This window comes from Seriola dumerili, unplaced genomic scaffold (assembly GCF_002260705.1).
Source record: "Seriola dumerili isolate Sdu_G_001 unplaced genomic scaffold, Sdu_1.0 BDQW01000260.1, whole genome shotgun sequence".
NCBI lineage: Eukaryota > Metazoa > Chordata > Actinopteri > Carangiformes > Carangidae > Seriola > Seriola dumerili.
Window position 1 is genome coordinate 242536 of NW_019174515.1, and position 21034 is coordinate 263569.

At 39.4% G+C, this 21034-nt stretch overlaps 2 protein-coding genes across 6 annotated transcripts in view; one reads left to right on the top strand and one right to left on the bottom strand.

Moving 5' to 3' along the window:
* The first annotated feature begins 5844 nt into the window (after positions 1-5844).
* On the top strand, positions 5845-13243 carry LOC111230267 (cell death-inducing p53-target protein 1-like). Of its 2 annotated transcripts, none has more exons than XM_022756937.1 (5): positions 5845-5913; positions 10937-10986; positions 11120-11194; positions 11296-11530; positions 11984-13243. In XM_022756937.1, exons 2-5 carry the CDS (start codon positions 10941-10943, stop codon positions 12099-12101), a joined length of 474 nt encoding a protein of 157 aa, XP_022612658.1. In that variant the 5' UTR covers positions 5845-5913; positions 10937-10940; the 3' UTR covers positions 12102-13243. The 2 variants fall into 2 exon arrangements, with proteins under 2 accessions (XP_022612658.1, XP_022612659.1); XM_022756938.1 differs by having other exon boundaries at positions 11123-11194; positions 11984-13241.
* Positions 13244-16294: 3051 nt separating this feature from the next.
* usp7 (ubiquitin specific peptidase 7) overlaps positions 16295-21034 on the bottom strand; it is a 31882-nt gene continuing 27142 nt past the window's right edge. For all 4 annotated transcript variants that reach the window (XM_022756888.1, XM_022756887.1, XM_022756886.1 and 1 more), the window contains exons 27-31: positions 20169-20268; positions 19017-19136; positions 18801-18872; positions 18524-18614; positions 16295-16747 (exon numbers count right to left, since the gene is read on the bottom strand). In XM_022756888.1, the coding sequence (XP_022612609.1) occupies positions 16641-16747; positions 18524-18614; positions 18801-18872; positions 19017-19136; positions 20169-20268 (490 nt within the window). In that variant the 3' untranslated portion in view covers positions 16295-16640. The remainder of the gene's footprint in view (positions 16748-18523; positions 18615-18800; positions 18873-19016; positions 19137-20168; positions 20269-21034) is intronic.

The window sequence follows — 21034 nt, forward strand, 5'->3', positions numbered from 1 at the left end:
TGAACTCTGATATGTCTGTTTATAAAAAAATGGTGGACTCATTGCTCCACTTTGCATCACTTTGCCATTATTTTCACAGTAATACATCAGAACACCATGTGTGGTCTCACTTACATACTCTTTTGTCATGTCTACATGCTCTTTATGGTATTTTGGTCCATCTTGTATTCCCACTGCGACATTTAACAGACTGAATTTGAATGCTAACTTTGTAGCCACAGACGGTCTCCGTGTAAAATATGATCCAGTTCACACAAAGTCGCATGTTCTGTGTTTTCAGCAGCAGCAGCAATTAATTTTTATTTATGAGCATGACAGAGTATCACCTGCACGAACCATCTTCAACAGAATATGTGGTAAAGAAGAAGACATAGCGCTGCTGCGCCGTTGACTGACGGGTGATCTCTGAGAGGTGTGGCGCACACATGGCACAGTAGTGAGCAGTAACACCAGCTTTGTAGGTGGTGCTGATTTTGTTGCAGGTTGGACCATTATTTTGTTATGTTACAGTCGTCAGTTATGGAGGGTAGGCATTTCTTCATTTATACAATATATGTTACATTGGTTAACATGTAAAGACTTCAGCTACAAAATCTAAATATACATAAAGTTTAGAATGCAAATAAACTTGTACATAGATTTTAGAAAAGTTTAACCATGTGAACAGGTTGTCAACTCTCTAAAAAAAAAACAGGTCCATCATCCTCTGTGCAGCTAAAACAAGACAACGGAAAGTATTGTTTGGCTCAGCAGGCCTGGTCACATGCCACAGTGTCCTCTGTGTCATAGGTTTGAGTCTGACTCACCCAATGATGTACATCACTGCCCAGTACCTCCCCAATCTCCAAGTTGTCTATAGTAACCCAATGGAACTAGGAATGTCTTCCTGTTATTCTGGCCGTCCACTGTCAGTAGATATTATAATACATTAGAGAGTTTGAAGGGACATACCTATCATATTACAGAGATAATTATCTGCATGTTTGTAGTCATATGTAAATCTGTGTAGTCTGGGTCTGTACAGTGTTTGATTGACATGGACGGAAGAAGGGACGACACGCTGCAGGTTTCGGTGTGTTTGTGTGTGTGTGTGTGTGTGTGTGTGTGTGTGGTTGTGTGTGTGTGTGTGTGTGTGTGTGGTTGTGTGTGTGTGCGTTGTTAGCCACACCTTAATAAAGCAGTTCAGTGGGACAAAAGCTTTAATACAGCATTAGTGCAGGAATCTTTAGGTTGTGCTTATGAACAAGTACAGAAAACCTTTTTAAAAATATGAAACAATTGCTAAAGTGATGTGACTGTACATTTCTGACCCCATTGTGTTGTTTGTTGGTATATTTCTCAGTGGTCTATTGGTTGAGTTGTAAATACCGCTTCACTAAGCTGATACCTAAACAGTAAATGTCAGATATTTTGCCATGATATTCAGGGTCAACTCAAAGCCTTGTGGTTGTGATTGATTGGTCTCTTATGTTTAATTAAATGATAATGTGTATAGATTTTATACTACTGCCAAATACAGCAGTAGATACCATTTACCTTAAAAACCACAGTATCAAGTTTCAGCTTTTTATAAACACCAATGAAAGAAATCATATATATCATATATCCTATCATATAATACTGTATGATGTTGGACCAAAGCTAATGCAAAGATTTGGGCACTCTGTTGAAGCTGTGCTTAATGTCAGGAAGCCATTAATCACACACACACATACACACACACACATACACACACACACATACACACACACACATACACACACACACATACACACACACACATACACACACACACATACACACACACACATACACACACACACACACACTTGTTAATAAGCACAACCTAAAGATTCCTGCACTAATGCTGTATTAAAGCCTTTGTCCCACCCTGTCACCAATGAACTGCTTTATTAAGGTGTGGCCAACGCACACACACACACACACACACACACACACACACACACACACACACACACACACACACACACACACTGCTAAAAGATACATGTTGCTATGGCAGATATGCATCTGCAGATGATTGGTCTGTGTGCGCTTCTGTTTAATGCTTAGTGTAGTTGAGTCATTTGTGTCACCTGAAATATTGATCGATTATATACCAGAATATTGTTGTACTGTATATTGTTGGAAGTTGTTGTTACCTGTTTTAGGAAAATTCATAAACACAAGTGAGACAGTACTGTTTGTTCTTTTTGTTTTTTGTTTTTTTAATTCTTTTAATTCCGTGTCAGTATCTTTTGTGTCTTATGAAACACCTCATCAGAAACATCAACTCCTCTCCACTTAAAAAATGAAAACATATTTAACTCTGAAATGTGTGTCTGATTCACTTAAAACTCCTAAAAATAAATAATTCCTTAAAAAGAACATTGAATTAAAACAAGATACATGTGGTTATTAATAAATACATTGTAGACATATTGTCATATATTGCTTATATATAAACAGATGATCAGATGGATAAGAAGAAAGACAGACACAATAGTGATAGAAAGAGAGGCGTCAGTGGATGAACACACAGACAGCGTCTCACAGCTTTTATCCAATCTATTTTTGTTTCTGATTGTACCCACCTCCTTCCTGCTTCACTCTTCCTTCACCCCTCCCACCTTTCTCACCATCTGCTGCTGCGTTCACTGGGTGTTTTTTTTCTCTCTAGTACCAAAGTGTTTTGTCACTGTCAAGACAGACAGCATGAAATTTTAATATTGATATCTGTTATACTGATGAGTGTGTCTTCACACATTCACTTCACACTTGATATACACTGATGGCAAGAATATGTTTGACTGCTCTGGGATTCAGCCTCAATTGATCATTTTAATTAATTAATTGATCCTTCTTCTGGTTTAAGGAGGAAGGGGTGGAGGGTTGTTGTTGTCGGATGAAATAAATAAAAATACTTGTGTATCTAATTTCATCTATTTTCCAGTTTTTGACTTCTGGAGTTCGCCCTTTTTCATGACATTATGTTTGTGATATACTAATAAAAAAAACATATACTTGTGTTTTCTCTACGTCTTAAATAACAAGGTGTACCACAAGGCTCAATCCTAGGACCAAGTCAACACTCAGTGCACAGATGTTGTATTGATCTATAATGTTATGCAGATGATGCTCAACTATGCCTTTTAAGTAAGACAAATTACATCATTGTTTCAAATAGGATGTCTTAGAAATGTCTGCAGTTTAACTGATGCTCTTGGCATAGGACATCTTTGATTTTATATCGACAGTAGTTCAGCATCAATATCAAGGCAGTATATAAAACTTTAGGCAACAGCGAGAACTACAAAAAATACAAACTCTTATTTAGTCATGTTCATGAGTCGAAGCAGAAAGTTGAAGTAATGCACCAAAAAGTTGTTTGCCAACCACCAAAAATCATCAGAAGAAGGAGAAGAACTGTGTTTTACAGGGGCACCTTGCATGTGAACTGACATCATAGTACATCTTTTACCTAACAACTGTAATGAAGCCAGTGGAAGAGTTATATTTGTAGACCAATCTGTTTATAGTGGTCCTGCTTTATGACACATTGCTAAATTGTTTTTTTCTTGGCTTTTAAAAGTAGTCTCTGTCTGTGGTTCTGTAGTAGTGTACAGTAATAAGTGATTGGGGATGGATGGGTAGGAGGAGGTTCTACTAAAAAAGAATAGCTCAGCGGTTCTTTTGAAAAAATAAAGAGGTGAATGTCAAGTAATTCACGTTAATCTGTCTGAACTGAACTGTTCTTTCTGCTTACAACAAAAGACAAAATAAATAGATAATGATAATGACAAATAAACCTGTTTCTTATTTTTTATTTATTTTAGTTATTCATTTTTTACCAATAGGGATTTTTTGGAAGATTTTTCTATTTTGTCCATACAGAACTTTACTACTTTATAATTATTCCATTACTTGTTCCTCTGGTTTCCAAAGTGTCTGTACACTGATTAAAGCTCAATATCATTATAAATTGTGTACTCTGTAAGTGGGTATGAAAATTGGATTAATAAGAATTTCCGTTAGTATCAACAACAGGATTATCCCCTGCCTTGCAATCCCAATTTATACCATACATAACTCAAACATGCCCAGATGAAAACTGGATTGGTTTATCCTCTGGAATGTTGTTCATCCGGCCCATCGAAACACACACACACACACACACACACACACACACACACACACACTACCACCTCACCCAACTCAGCTGACATAATGTTCAGAGGCAACACCCCACCATCTCGAACACACCCTTACTGTAGATCCTTCATAATGATGAGATACCCTGAGGTGAAACTGTAATCTTTTACATTCACCACCAAGATACATTGAGAGAGACTCATTCATTCCCATTTTAAAGGGATCAGGAATCAAAATGTCTCATCTCCTTCTACATTATGAGATTGTTGTTCATTGTTGTTCTCTTGGATGCACACTTCCAACATTTGGAAACGTTGGTATCTTTTTTACAGAAAACTTTATGGTTTTTAATGTTTTCTTGTGCAACATTAGTCTGTAATGTTAAAAAGTCTGCAGTGTTGGCATGAATGGCCTTTTAGAAATGCGCTTCAGGTTGGAAGGTCATTGATTCAAATCCCTACACATTTTTTTCAAGCTTCCCTCAACAAATGTATAAGGCGTGGTTAGGCAAAGCAATCAACCCCCAGTGACCAGCAGTAGAAAAATGTGGTTGAACTGGCCTGCTCCCAGCTGAGTGAAAGAAAATGCAGACCTTCACAGACATCTTTTAGATGAAATTTGATGCTAACATGATAAAAAGGGTTGTAAATAAAATTAAATGTGCCATGTTTATGTGGGCAAAATAGAGCCAAGAGACATAAAAGCATCAAATTTGGCATCAGTCACTGCATTGTCTGCAGTTTGGATAGCCAGGCTTCTCAACGTTGCATCTATCACCAACTCCTAGTAGCCTAATGTTTATTACTGGCAAAAAATCAAATGTTGCTTTGATTTTCTTTGGGTGAATGTATCCAGGTTTTAATGTCTGTTTGCAGCACCACCCTTCCAGGAATAGTTTGACATTTTTAGCATCACACTTATTTTCTTTCTGGTGGACAGTTGACCTTGATCAGGATTGATACCACTCTGTCTGTAAATAGGGCCGTCAATCAGATATCATACCAAATTGGTCATTCTACACCTTGGTGTTATTAAACCAACTTAATTTACTTGTGAGCTTCACAAGTGTTAATAGGCAGATTTTGTTTTCTTTGGACGGAGCTGTTAGCTGTTTGCTAGCTAGCTGGTTACCGTAGACTTCACTCTTTACAAACGTACAGCATTCATAGTGACATAATCCCACACAAAATCATGCAGAACAGCTCAAAAATCTTCCTTTAACACAGCCTCTCAGGGCAGAGCCTTATATGTGTTTGTGAGTTGCTTCATTTGACAAATGTCATTGGTTTGAGTGGGCGAGTTTTTAATGCTTTGTTCTTTGGCGGCTCCTCTGTGCAGATATGAAAAACATCCATGAGAAATGCCCTGAATTCTTGTCATATTTTGGGAATGTGTGTTAATGTGTGTAAACTGATGTTGCCCAGACTTCGTTCATGGCCTTCCAGTCCCATCTGAGGACAAAAAAAAACTATGCTTCAAGTCACACATACACACACTCCCTCGATTATTTTCAAGAAACAATAGACAAATGAAAAAGAAGAGCATAACAGTATTTGGAAGTTACACCTAAACCACAGAGTGACTCACCCTTGCTGTATATTTACGTGATTGACGGTGAGGGTGGGGATGTGGGTGTGTCCAGGGAAAGGCTTGTAGAGGTACAGGTGTGACAGGTGGATATCTCAGCTACAACCTATCTGGACTCTACATCAGCAGGATCAAACACACATCTCAGCATAGTGACAGCAACACCTGGCCAAGGTAAGAAATGAATATGTGTACGGAGAGAGGACTGGATTTTATACTGCAGTAGTGAATATAGGGTTTATAGTGTTTAGTGTTTCTCAGGTTTGTAAGAAATGATTGAAAGGTGAAGATATAACAGCTTTGTCATTTGTGCCCATACGATGGCAGAGATGATTTAACTTGTAACTATCTTACACAAAAAATGGGTTTGATGACAGAAAAAGAAAAATGACAGAGTACGTTTTGGCCAATTTTAATGTTAGTTTGTTAAAGTTATTCAGCACAAAGGAAATCAAAAGAAAGTTAAATGCTCAGGCTGCAAAGGTGATTGGATAATTATACAAAAGTAGATATAATAAAAGAAAAACGCAGCCCAAGTGCAATGTACAGTATTTTGTTTCTCAAAGAGAGAATCCTGTTAATGAATTTATTGTGACCTAAATCTGTTATCTCTTTACTGCTGGATCATGATGACAGACACAACAGGTTTTATAGGCTCCAGCTCAGCCTGGAGGAACATTTCAGACAGGAAGAAATTGTTCATGTTCACCCCCTATTTCATAATCTTTCTATTTGTCTTTTTTTGTGTATTTGGTATTTGAAGTTTTGAACAATATGTACAGCCATGGGTGTTGCCCAGGGTGCATGCAGCTGTGATAATAGCCCAGCTCTTGTTGTGTGACGTTGAGTTTTTCTGTTTGGAGAGAAATTGTCATTCACCTGAACTGACTGCTCCTAACTGTGTGGGGATTGAGCTCCTGGTACATGTATGTGTGTATGTGTGAACACATCTGATTTCTATAGATTAACAGGCAGTCAAAAAACTGAAGAAATGATAAAGAAAGTTTAGTCAGAGAGTATTTAGTCAGAGAGTATTTCGGAATGGGTCGGTCAGTTGTAAACTCATTTCAAAAGCCACTTTGCTCTAACCACAAATTAGTAAAAGAGAGATATTTTGGATGTTAATGGACTTGATCTAATGTTTCTCTGGATATGTATGGTTGTTGTTCTAATGCAATTTTACTTTCACATGTCCCTTTGCTGGTCTCTCTCTTGATGGCAGTCACAGATAGTAGCAGCAGTATTGTTAGCAAATTTAGTGCTAAGAGTAGTTGTTCCAGCAGAGGACAAAATTATTTGTTTTTTTGTCCTTTTTTCCATTTTTGTGTCTGACTTTTTAAAGCTTCTGGCAGAAGTCTTTTAATTTCCTCTAAAATACATGTTTGGATCAAATTTCTTTTTATGTGAAACAAATATACAGCCTGTGGGGTGAGCCTGTGTTTTGGCTGATTGAGAATTGAGGTGAGACTAACGATCATGAAGCGATAAGCGGTTAATTGGGTAATTTCCACATCTAAACTACCCCTTTCTTTGTCATTAAAATACATTCTTCCTTCCCACTCTCTCTCACATAGACTCAGAGAGTCAGGTTTGCACAGATGTTTATATAGACTACAATAAGGTGACACACATGACTCAGATGTGTCTCATGGTGTTAAATCAGCCTGCTCTGCATCAGAAAGAGCAAGTTTGTGGCCGATCTACTCTTCAATTACAGCTGAAGCATTTCCCTTGGAAACTGACCAAAAGTGGCTGCCAGTGTCCAGATTTTTTCAATCAGTCTCATTCATTTCTTCCTCCATGAAGCCACACCCAGGCACCTGCTTCACTAATAACGCCTCAGAGACAGCTAGTGCTGACTGAGCTGAGGTCACTAGCCTCAGTCTTCCCTTATAGAGGGCGTTATGTTTGATCTGTAGCCTCTAACTTTTCCCCATTGGCCTTTTAAAGTATTTCTGTAATGTGGCAGTCGAATTTTCCGGAAGCTGCACCCAGTTGCAGCCTCCATCAGCAGCATTACGTCCTGTCTGATGACAGACACGTCAGCATAGGAACAATTGGGTATTGGACTTATTGATCTGTCTTTGCCTCCATCTTTCAAAATCAATTCCTCTTTTATCAAGATCTCTTGAACGCACCATGGCTTCTATAGCGACATTGCAGTGCTTCTCCAAGCACCATTTTCTCACTGATTGAAATTTACTAAAACTGAACTGAATCTTTCCAACAGCAGCAGTTTCTGGTGCAGTGGGAGTAAGAGAGTGTAAGAGTGACCAGTTGCTCTTCTACCCTGTCAGTCGGCTTTTACTGTAGCTCTTTGTCAAATCAGGCAAACTGGTTGCTGCCAAGAATCAGTCTGGAAGAAATGAACTGTAAAATGTTGACGCTGTGGAGAAACACAGAAACCATTTCTTCATTTACCAGACAGCAAAACTGACACATTTTGGGAAAACATTTAAATGTACATGAATGCCCTTTTGGGATTTTTTGGACAGTTTTTGGAGTGAAGTATTTTACCAATTTTTTGACACTATTTTTTATATGAAAACTGTCAATTACACCACATGATGTCAGGGTTTTTTTTCCCTTAAATAACCAAACTTGACAGATTTCAGTGGTTTGTGTGAGGCAGCAGTTTAGCCTGCAGTGTGTGAGTTCATCATCAGCAGGTTTGGTGACACACCCTCAGTTTCTGTCACACTGAGAAGCATGCAGCTCGGTCGCATTCCTGCACCAACATATGGGTGTATACAAGCCCTCTGTGCGTGTGTGTGTGTGTGTGTGTGTGTGTGTGTGTGTGTGTGTGTGTGTGTGTATCTGTGTGTGAGATAATGACAAAGTAGTCTGTCATCTACTGCCAATCCAAACTGCGAAGACAAATGACAAACTATGGCTACACCTCAGTGCATGTAACGAATGGTCCGGAGAAAGTGTGTGTGTGTGTGTGTGTGTGTGTGTGTGTGTGTGTGTGTGTGTGTGTGTGTGTGTGTGTGTGTGTGTGTGTGTGCGTGTGTGTGTGTGTGTGTGGGTGTGGGTGTGTGTCTGCGTGTGAAAAGAAAAGCAAAAGAAGTCAGATTGAGAAACTGCGATGCAGAGAGGATGTTACATGATAGTCAAGTTAGTGTGTGTACTGTGTGTCATTTCATGTGTGTGTGTACATGTGGGGACAGAAATCTGTTCACATACATTGAGGGGACTTCCCATTTTAGGACAAAAAGCAAGTCCCCATAACATTAATCATTATATTCTGGGCTGAAGACTTGGTTTAAGGTCATAAGTCTCGAGGGAATTAGTGTAAGTCAAAGTAATGTCCCCTGAAGTGATGGAAACACGACTGTGTGTGTGCATGAGTGTGCGTGAGAGAGAGAAAACGAATGCTTACTCGTGCTAATGTGTGTTGTTGTGTTTGGTTGTATGAAAAGGGAGACAAAAATAGAAGAGAGAACAGGAGAGAGGTAGAGTCATGTGTCTCTTTAAGCTGCGGTTTTTCCAGTATGGGATCATCCGTTTATCTGGTCGAATGATTTCAGTTTTCCAGTCGGCCTGAAAACCAGGCGGACAACAGTGAGAGTTCAGCAGAGCAGCTGTTTGGTCATGACAAAGGCTGAACTAAACCTGTTCTGTCAGAGGAACTGCCAACGTTACAGTGTGAAGTTACTGATCTGTTAATATGTGAGCAGTTTACACACTAGTTACTGCATGCAATGAATTACATTTTCCTTATTCGACACAGACATCAGAAAACTGTATGAATCCATCCAAAGAAATGGATGGAACATTTGAAAGTCGTAATGAGACAGTGTTTGGTCATTTGTAGCTCAGACTGGTGTCACATGAAAAGAGTACTAATTATGTTTTAATGAGGCCACGTCCCATTTTGAGAGATTTTTAGAGCAATCGCAGTGCCACAGACATTCAATCCTTCATTTACAGACCGAGGGGTTAACATTATTGTGAAGCCATTTTGTAAGAGTCAGTGTTAAAGTTTTAAACCTTAAGACTTCCATGAAATGAAACCCCTGTTTTTAAGATAAGATTACCCCCCCACATAGAGGAAATTCAAATTGACACAGCAGCACAAAAGAAAAGCAGCACACGGGGGGAAAATGTAATAAAGAAATTGAAAGTGAATAGAAGCAGAATCTAGAATAAATAAGATAAATTAGAAATACTATACACAATAACATACACAAATGCAAAGTAGACTTTTCTGTGCACATGCAAATATAAGAATAAATGTAAATAAAAATATACATTTTTGATAGTATTTTTGTTTTTTGTTTTTTTTCCAGCAATAGCTTTCTATATGTTTTCATCATTATTGGCGGAGTCTGCCATTCAAACGCTCAGAAGACTGACAGGAAACAATATGTAATCCAGCACACAGTACATATTTTTTAACTGTCATCTCATTGATATCAACCTCACTGTTTACTGTCTCCTAATGTCGTACCAGAGCTGTATTAAGTTACCACTAATACAAACCCAACATTTCCTACTACTGCTGCTTGAAATATACACAGTATATGTGTTTTCTTTTACAGTCAGCTGTAAATATAAGCAGTTTTATGAGTAACATTGCAGCCATATTGACCAGAGGAGTTAAATATTGTGGTGGGTGATTACTGATGAAGAATGACCAAAATAGATAAATGACAAGTAGAAGTCTAGAGGGGTCGAGTTGTATATTGAAGTATGATGACTTCTCTGGTAAACCTCCAATTTAAATATCACAAATAAAACAAATAAATCCTTGCGTCCTTTCAGCAAGTGTTAAGTCTCGCAAGTATTTCGGTGTGAACAAAGAGGCTAACGACCACACCTGAAACATGCCAGCCATCACACTCCAGACGGAGTCACACACCCACACCTTTCCCCCAAGGGTGTGGATGACAAGAAACATCCACACAAAGCAGTATACTGTATATACCCTTGGCTGACAACTAATCCATCACTTTGGGCTAAGTATGCGTCAGGAAGGAATGACAGGCGTTTCCATCAGAGCCTGGCGGAACGTTGTTAGCTCCATCTAGTGTCAATAAGTATCATCAAATGTGTTGGAGGTGGAGAGGGGATGGGAAACTGTTGTTAAAGTGCCAAGAAAGATATTAGACACGTCCCATAGGGTATTCATGTTTTTTTGTCTTTACTGCTAATGAATAACACCAATCATAACAATCCTTTTCTGTCTCTGCAGCACAATGAGTGCAGATGGAAGAAGAGAACCCCCTCCCTACATTGTACCAGGTGAGCCCAAACTCACACACATGCACACACACGTCATCTTCATCGTTGGCATCCAATTGGTTTGTGTCTTTACTTGTTTCTGTCTCTCCTCCCTTACTCTTTTTTCTCCTTCGTGTCTCTTCTTCTGGCCCAGTAGAAGGTCAGGGCGATGGAGTGAAGGTTTACCACGTGCACACGCCTTTCAACCCGGGCACACAGGAGACCCCAGGTAAATGATGATATTAAAAAACCTTAAATACAATGTATTCTAGCACATTGTTCACATTGTTGATTCACTTTCCTCTCTCCCCTGCTCTCTCCCTCCATCAGTGTACACAAGTGGAGGAGGCGGCCTCAGCGCTGGCCTCGGCGCTGGCGTCGGTGCCGGCCTCGGTTCAGGTGACTCCGGAGATGGCAGAAGAAAGTTTGTGAGCTATGACACGTCGCTGGGGCGAAATCCAGGCATGACGACCTGCACCTCCTGCCAGCAGCAGGTCATGACCAATGTCGACTACAAAGCAGGGACATACGCCTGGCTGATGTGTTTACTCTTTATCTGCTGTGGGTGAGTGTGTGGTTCGCATGTAATAGTTTGTCCTATTGGCATCGCCACACTGACTTACTTGAGGCCCCCGAGAAACAGAAACAGTCAGATTATGCTGGCATCAGGCCCCAACATCATCTGCTCTCATTCATATTTATTATTTGGCATCCAGGATCAGGTGAAACTATTGCAGCTCTCAGGTTTATCTAGCAGACGCAAAGCTGCTGCCTGGGGCACAACAGTTCGCTCATTCAGGGGCTGTAATGACCTTTAGCAACAAACCTTTTCAAAACAGTGAGCAGCTGATTTTTTTTTTTACATAAATATTTTTATGTAAAAAAAAATGTATCTAAAGAAAATGATCAAAACTACAAATGCAGGATAAAAAAAAAACCTAAAGCTAATTAAGGCATATAGCTGCATGACACTAACACTAACTGTGTGTGTGTGTGTGTGTGTGTGTGTGTGTTGCAGGTTAGTCCTGTGCTGCTGCCTGATTCCATTTTTCCTGAAAAACTTCAAGGACGCGTACCACACATGCCCACGCTGCCACAGAGTGCTGCACGTTGAGAAGAAAAAATGCTGTAAATGACAACCATGAGGGCAGAAATGGACCCAAAGAAATAAGAAATAACATCCTGTTACCTTTATCTGTGTTTGGGTTACCTGGTAAAAAACAAGCAGTGGCAGACAAAGGTCACAGTTCAAACGTAGCTTATTTCTAGGGATGAGCTTTTAGCATTAGCCGAGGTAAAATAAAACATGAATGACTTCCACATTATATCATATTTTTAGCAAATAGACGAGGAGTGATTGTGTTGTCACAGTTTAAATCTCTGGTGAGAGTAAATCAAACACACCCCATGCACTTTTTTGTTAGCCGTTTTATATTTTTCACATTTCCTACTTCATTCGAAATGAAGGTATTATCACAACTTTTGAATAATTAACAGCAACATAAAACAAGCCAATGCAATACATTAGACCAGAGCAGAGAGCAAATATTAGCATATTTTCTCATCTGCAGTTATTGCACAATAAATTTGTGTTGATATTGTTTTGTTACAAGTTTTTAATCAAAAATTTCACTCTGTAAAAACACACTCTGTAGTTCATTTGTGTTATATTTATATGTTGTCAGCCATAATAAACTCTTATAATTCTTATATGAAGGGATGAAGGGCAATCTTAGTAAGCATGAAGTTCAAAGAAAAGCTTATATCATGTACAACAGCAGCTGTAAATATGATTTTGACTTTTGCTTGGATCATTTGAATCTTTACCTCCCAACGAGGATTTGTCCATGTGTTTTGGTTACAGTGGCAAGGACAATGCAAAATTGAAGCATTACTGTTCTTTGATATGATGTGTTCACCGAGTCACTGATCAAGACATTTTGAATAATAGTAATAATGTTAATAAATAATATATTATATAACGAATAAAATATGGTCATTCTATTCATAGTTTGAATATTTAAAATCCCTTTTTGGTCATCCCAGAGAAATATGTTTTTGTCTTGTTTGCTCTTTCTTTTACAACTTCTTGAAAAAAACATCTTTCTGCTTCAAGATACAAAATAGATGTGTAATAGAAAGCAGGCGAAATATTGTTGTGAGCTTTGAATCCTCTTCATCTCTGCTCACATTGTCCCCTGGATGAAACTGAGTATGCTTGGACTTCTGTTATGTACTATTAACTATTTTATAATATTATTATTCTTATAAAAGTAGACTATGTAGACCATACATGGTACTCTGCTGTGCTTGTTTTTTTCTTCTTTTTTCTTGCCCTCCTTTAGAGAGGTCAGAGTTCAGGGCCAACCAGCCCAGCTGTTGGTCACACAATCTTCCTCTTTTTAAACATGCTTGCAAAAAAATTTAACTTTGAACATCAGCTTTTACTCGACACCTGAGCAAACCGTATCGCCTAGGGTCCAGAACAGCTACTAAATGGACTTTGTGTGAGATTGTTTTGTCAGCAGCTGTTTCCATTGGGCATGAATTTTCAGTCTCAGATGTTTCTGCAAATGCTTTGCATACATAGCAAAGTAGCCAACAATGCCAGTGATGTAAATGTGCTGCATTAAGTTATTAGCCATGCTAGTAGCTGTAGTGTTGGTAGGTCTGACTGGTCATGTGTGAAACAGCATGTACAGCATATAGCATATAGCATATAGCATATAGCTGGCCAATACTTGGGCCACATAGTGTTTCCTCTGGCTCAAAACATGCCTGGTTCCTTGGCCCAAGTTCGGCCCTCATACAGCATGACTGTCATTTGCCATTTCCATATCCAAGCCAGTTCTGGTGCACACACAGAAAATCCCCAAGCTTTCAGCCAACACTGAAGAGTAACATCTGGAATCAGCCCAGGTGTGTAAGTACATGGGCCAGAATCGGGCCAAGTTCTCAGGCATATGTTGGGCCAGACATTTTATCTTGTTTCCTTTAACAGACAGGCAACAACAATGTGCACTCTTCCGCGAACGATCACTGAGTGAAACATCACTGTCAGCTTGTATCTGGACCTGAGCCTGTGAATGTGTCTTAGGATCCTCCAACGTACTGTATGGCTCTGTAGTTTATGAAAACATTAACGGGCTGTAGGCGAGTTTTAGATGTCTCTGAAAATTCTCAGTCATCTCCAAGTCAAAGGCAACTTTAAACGTTAAATAATTCCACATTTTGGGAATGATGCTTATTAGCTATTTTGTTGAGTTAGACAATAAGATCGATGTCACAATCTTGTTTGCCAGTTAAATACATGGTTACTGCTAGCAACTGCTTAGCTTAGCACAGCACACACAACTGGTCCATATCTTGGCTCTGAGCAGTTGTCAGGCAACCAGATGAGACTCCCCATAACCCTGAGCTTCAGAGGTGCTCATGAGCTGAATTTGTTACCTTTGGACAGTGTCAGGCTAGCAGTTTACCCTTTTCCAGTGTTTATGCTAAGCTAAGCGGTTGCTAGCTGTAACCTTGAATATGCAGTACACACGAGAGTGGTATCAATCTTATCATCCAAATCTCCACCAAAAAACTTCAGTGTTTCCCAAAATGTCAAATTATTCCTTTAACAGTGTTTCGTCCCAGTCCAACACTGATATGGACAAGCAGCAGAGTAATGTTTTTGTTTTTATAGAAAATTTTATTCAACATACATTTTCCAGCAAAAAGGCAATATACAGGAATAGTTGTCGTACACTGCTGCTACACTGAGGATTTTAAACTGGAAAAGATCAAATTAAGGTGTGATTCTGCAGGTCATCTTTGTACTGCACTTTTTAACAAGACAAAACCAATGCAGTTAGTTTTGAAAAGAAAAAAAAAAATCCAAATGTAACAGAAAAAAATCGTCAATGGTACATCAGGAACGCAAAATAAAGAAAAAAAAAACCTACACACAAGAAATATGAACACCTGGCTCCTTCTGTACCCAACAACAAAGGCGTGTGTTTCTCTTAAATTTTACACGTTCATATTTTTAAATATACAATTCTTAAATGTTGTCTTTACAGAGCCAGCTATACGCTATTAGGGGAGCATTCCATCTGTGCTTTAAAAAGAAACAAACAAAAAAAAAAAGAAAGAAAGAAAAATAAATTCATAGGGCTTTAAGTGTTTCTTACAATGCTGGTTTTGTCTCTACACAATCCTCAAACCTGTGGGCTCTAAGTGTCTGCAGCTCCCTACCAAGCACAGCGCAGTTACTGCTCCCAACCACATGGAGGCGACAGTTTCAACCAAGAGAGAAGATGGGAGGGAGACGACGAAGCTCGCGTGTGTGTTTATGTTTAGAGGAGGAATGACTGAGAAAGACATTATGACCCCCCAAAAACAATTTAAAAGAAAAGAGAAGGTCAAGGGGGTAATGTCTGTGCGTGTGTGTTCATTTTAAAGTCACTGAACAAGTCAAAACCACAACCAAAATGTACATTTGCCAGTCCTGAGAAACCTCTGACATTTAAGTGCCAACGTGCAAGATGAAATACAGACAAATTTCCTCCTTATTTTTCCCCGTTTATTTTTAAACAGATGCTGTGGATTTTTATTTTATTATACAAGATCTGCAGAAAGAGACAAAAAAAAAATTAATTCATTTTTCCTCCAACCAAACTAAGTGAGAAAGAACTGTGTGTAAACTTGGAAATACTTCTTTTTGTAGCACTAAAAGATGGGAGCAAGAAATGTAAAGAACCACATCAGGGCAACTAGTGAGCCGCAGGATGGACACCACATCGCAGCCATTATTTCAAAAGATTCTTCTGCAAAACGACCATCTGCCCCCTCCCTCTTTTTTTCCTGTCAGTTAGTCCTCGCAAACAACCTTCCATCAAACTCTCCACACAGCAGCATGATGTCTCTTCAAACAACTCTTTATTTAAAAACAACCCCCAAAATAATCTGAAGGAAAAAGAAGCTGGTGAGGTGGGAGACGAAAAAAAAAAAAAAAAAAAAAAAAATAAGTCTAGAAGTTCATATATATATATATATATATATATATATGTATAAATATATACACACACACACACACATATGTATATATGTATATATACACATACATATATATACACACTTATATTTATACTGTGTCCCATGTCCTCTCCTCTCCGCTTGTTTTATATTAAAATCCAATTTAATTTCTCCCACTTCCAGACAGGCAACAAAAAACAGGCAGTCAACAGGTAGAGAAGCCAGAAGAAAAACAACCGAACAGCCTCAAACGTAGAGGGAGACAATTAAAAAAATAAAATAAAATAAACAACAAAATAAACAGTCAGGAGGTGGTTGGTGCAGTTTATTTTGTGGTTGAAGAATAATCCGTCAGCTGCAGCAAGATCCGTATCGCTGAAGACATAGTGCCGGTGTAGAGCTGTAGAGGTGTCCAGGCAGGGTGTTAAAAGTGATGAACACACACACACACACACACACACACACACACACACACACACACACACACATACAAGCACGCACGCACGCCCCCACAGTCTCTCACACACACAAACACACACACACGGTTGGTTACAGTCTGTGGTTATGGTGTGTTAAAGTAGGTAGGGAGGAAGGCGGAGCAGGAGGAGGAAGAGGAGGAGGAAGAGGAGGAGGACAAAGAGGAAGGGCGGGCTGCTTTAGTTGTGGATCTTGATTGCTTTCTCCAGGTAGGTGTAGCGACCTCTCTTTGGAGCTTTGTTGAAATGATCCAACCCTAGCCAGGGGCGCGGGTGGGACATGTTACCTGCGAGGAAGGGGATACGTCAGAGTGGCATATGTAATTTTCAGGTGTCACAATCCTAAGGAATATTTAAGCATTTTTATCGCAAGTGATGCCAATATGTCACATGACCTTTGAGTAGTTACAGAAAAAACAAAGCTTTCTCATAATGGCCACGTTAAGAACGACATTAAAACTGTGGAGAAAAGCAGCCACTCATTAGAAGCAGGCCTCTTCATAGAAGCAGCGACATCTGGCAAGACACTGTGGTGGTGAGTCAAATAAGCACAAGCACACGTTCCTGGTACACTTTGTATATCTGTGATGTGAACACCTTATTTCTCCTGTTAACCTCCTTAATATTTTGAGAAAAATTAAAGCAGTTATTTCCACAATTGTAAAATCCAGTCTTACAGCATTATAAACTACGGTGCAACATTTTTATTTTTTCAAATCATTATTCTGTTACTCAAACGGGTCTTCCTGAGCAGGACTTTGACTTTGCATCAATATCTTAATCAGCACCAATGCAGCGCCATGTTTGTTAAAGCAGGGCTGTTTTTGGTCTGAAAGGTGCGTTCACACAATCGGATACAAGCAGTTGTCAGTATCTGGCCTCTCAGGAATCTGTAGGTGTGTTGTGTTGAGTGTGTAATTTACATACTCTACTCCGACTGGACAGTTATTTTCTGAAGTATCCACAGACAGTGTCTGTGATTTGTTTCCACACATCATTGTTCTTTATGGATCATGAAACTCTTTAAACACACATCGTAGAGAACTGGGCAGCTGGAGACTGTGACAATCTACTTTAACTCTATTTTCTCGTAGTGGAAAAGTGAATAACAATTGGCTCTTGCCTGGCTGTGGCTTGCACTGCTTTGGAGGATATTTGCATAAAGTTGAGCCTTTCACAACTTTCGCCTGTAGCGTACCCATGCGCTTTTTGACTCTGTTGAACTCAGTGGGGGGTGCAGGGCTGCAAAGCCAGGTCTCATTCACAATGAACAGCAGCTGTCTCTGTCCAAGCTTTTTGAATTCGTACGTGTGTTAGTTGTTAACTAGTTTTTGTAAAACTGAGGGCTACAGACTGATTTAAATGACTAAAGGAACAGGGGTAGCGTGTCGCACAGTGCTTAAGAATTCTAAATTATGCTTCTACGGGAATCATCATGACTGGAGCACCTATGGCTGGTGTAATCACAGATAATTCCTTGATAAGGAATCACATCTTCCAGGAATGAAAGCAACCTCATTTAAAGCACCTTCAGTAACACTTTACTTTATTTTCCCCAGTTAGCATTCATTAGTATTATATAAACATTTAATCAGTGGTTTATGTCACAACATAATGTAGCTCTAAGCAGATGCAAGTGTTGAATGCATGTAGATGTCCTGTGCGTCAACCTGTATCCTGCAATAAGTATCCATTTCTATAAAAATATCAACAGCATCTGCCAGGAATGTGCTCTTGCATATATTTCATTGGCCACTGCAGTGCCGTGCTGTGTTGCATGACGATAAACTGTATTGTGGTAAAAGCCGAGAGTAAACTTTTTGGGTCTGAGGAGCCAACATTTATTTCCCTAGGAGCCTTCTGCTGTGCCAACGCAGCGGCCTCGTTTAAATGAGCAATCCCCTGGGACTGTCCTTGTGATGTATTTGCAAGCTTTTGTTACATTTGTGGAGTTCAGTTATAGCCTGTTGCACTCGCAAAGCTACTACTATTAGTGCAGTAACAGTAAGAATAGTAGCGGTTGTATTAGCAGCGCTCCCTGGTGCAGTAAAAGCAGGGAATACCTGGCTGTGGTTCAAAGTCCTTCAGGTTGACCTCGTACTCATCTTCAGTGATGTACTGATGTCGCCCCATCATCACAATCGCAAACTTGAACTGAGAACAAAAACACACACAAACACACATTACCTGACAGCATAAAACTAAAAATATTTTTGATTGATTGGTAATACTGAGCTCTTAATAAAAAAACGACAACAAACAACATAAAACAGTTAAATAAAATATAAAATGTTAAATATTCATCGGGAAACATTTAAAATGCACAGCATGATGCTGTACCTTCTCAAATTCCTTCTCCTGGATGTCCAGCATGGTCTGGATCCTCCTCATCACCTCCCGAAATGACTCGCCCTGTGGGTGAGGGATGGAAATCAAACACATAGCATGAAGTATGTTAATTGAGTAAAACATTATGTTAAGTAGTAAAGTAACCTAAATAGCAAATTATCTTTCACACAAGTGAACAAACACACACACACACACACACACACACACCTGTCTAATCTTGAGCAAGAAGGGGATCCCAAAGGTCCCAAAGACTTCCTTGTGGAAGTGAGCAACAGGGATTAGCATTTCACTGTCCTTGTCCAAGTCCACCTGGTCCAAAGGAATCTCCTGAGTGAGGGAAGGAAATAGGAAAAGCAAGAGAGGAGGGATTTAGTGAGGTCACTAAAGAAAGGTCACTGGGAAAAGTAAAAGTTTACATGCAACCTTAAAGAGCAATTTAACCAAACTATGTTTTTGTTGACCCCACTCAAGGTGTGGTCAACACAACTAGACATCACTGTTAGGTGTAGTTAAAGATAAACAGACTTGAAACAACACATGTACGGATTAGACGACTGAACGATTAAACCTTGCTACCCTCATCTCGGCAACAGAAATACTAGTCAGTTAAACTAATTATTAACATTTTATTAATGTACAACGCTGGTTAAATGTTGTGCCTGAGTTGTTCCGCAGCTTCCCGCCACTAGCTGGGGCTGCAGGCCCAGTCGACAGCAGCCCCCCTTCTCCCCACGCTAATGCCTGAATGTTGTAAACAGGCAAGGTGGAAAGTAGGACAGATGACATCTCATAAAACCAGTGCAGTTTGACAGTATTTTCACCTAGAAAATGAAAATAAGGTTTTATGTTGGCTGTTTCAGAATAAACTGGCACACTTGACTGGAGCAATGCACAACCACAGGCATGTGGACGTTAACCTGCAAAGACACAGGCTGCTGGTGTTAGCACTGCTAATGTTAGCTACACTCCTGATTAACTCTGACTGTTCTGTGCCAATTGTTTTCTTACTTCTAGACTAGTCGAGTAGTCTAAATCTAAATTTCTGTTTAATCGACAGGGAAATTGGTCTTTAGGAACATCCCTACATGAAACATTCAGTGCTTCAGCTTGGTGTTTAGTATATCTTTAATAATTGAACCATATTATTTTGAAGTAAGTAAACTCAAGCAAATGATGGCTGCAAAAGTGGCTGGTTGCAAAGATAAATTTATCAAACTGTGTCAATATATATATCAGTGTCAGGCTGATGGCTTGCTAAGTGGAGGAGTGACTAAAGTAGGAAAACCGACTAAAAATAAAACTAAGACAGAAGAGAAACAAAAGAGGGTCACACAGGGAATGCTTCACATACACACTTACCTCTATTCTGAAGGTGCGGCTGGCAGCCGGAGATAAACATTCTAGCAGCTCATCCTCCTGGTGAACCCCAATGATTTTATAGCTTACTATCTCTAACAGCCTGCAGGGGGGGGAGAGGAGGAGAACGACAGTGAGAGGAAGGATTAATACTCCAGAGTAGCTTTACAAAGACAAACTGATTTGCAGAGCATAAAATCACATTAAACATAGGATAACATACAAATTAGTGAACAAAAATAATAACTGGAGGCAGACCTGAACATCCCAGTGTTGCTAAAGATAGCACGTTTATAAAAATGAGATGATGCGTTACACTTCCGAGGGCCTGAGGGAGGAACATGGCTGCTATTGTCGGGCCATGTTTAAACTGCTCTGTAAAATCTTAAAATAAAAAATCCTTCTCAATCTTACATATTATGCTCTGAATGTCATGAATCATTATTTGCACATGATTAAGATTAGATTAGACTTTGACCAACAAAAGGTTGAAAACAGTTCAACAAAATTGAAAATGGTGAAATTGATCAGACTACATTCTCTAAACTTGTCCTGACCCAAGGTAAACTGGGGAAATAATGATCAGAATATGACATGGTTCAAAACTTACAAGTCAAACTGTGAGCTGAACCTTGGACTGATGTGAGTTTCAGGGTGGAGGCTGGTAATTAAAAACTACATGGAGAAAGTGAGTTACACTCTTCGCCTTGCTCCCCAGCAGCCTACCACTGCTATGATGCCATCCAAAATGTCTGGTGCTAATGCTAAGACTGTTTTCTTTGGGGATGAACTACTACTTTTTCGCCTACTTTTTTGTCCTAAACTCACTTTCATAACATGCACCATCATTATGTGAGTTTGCATAATGT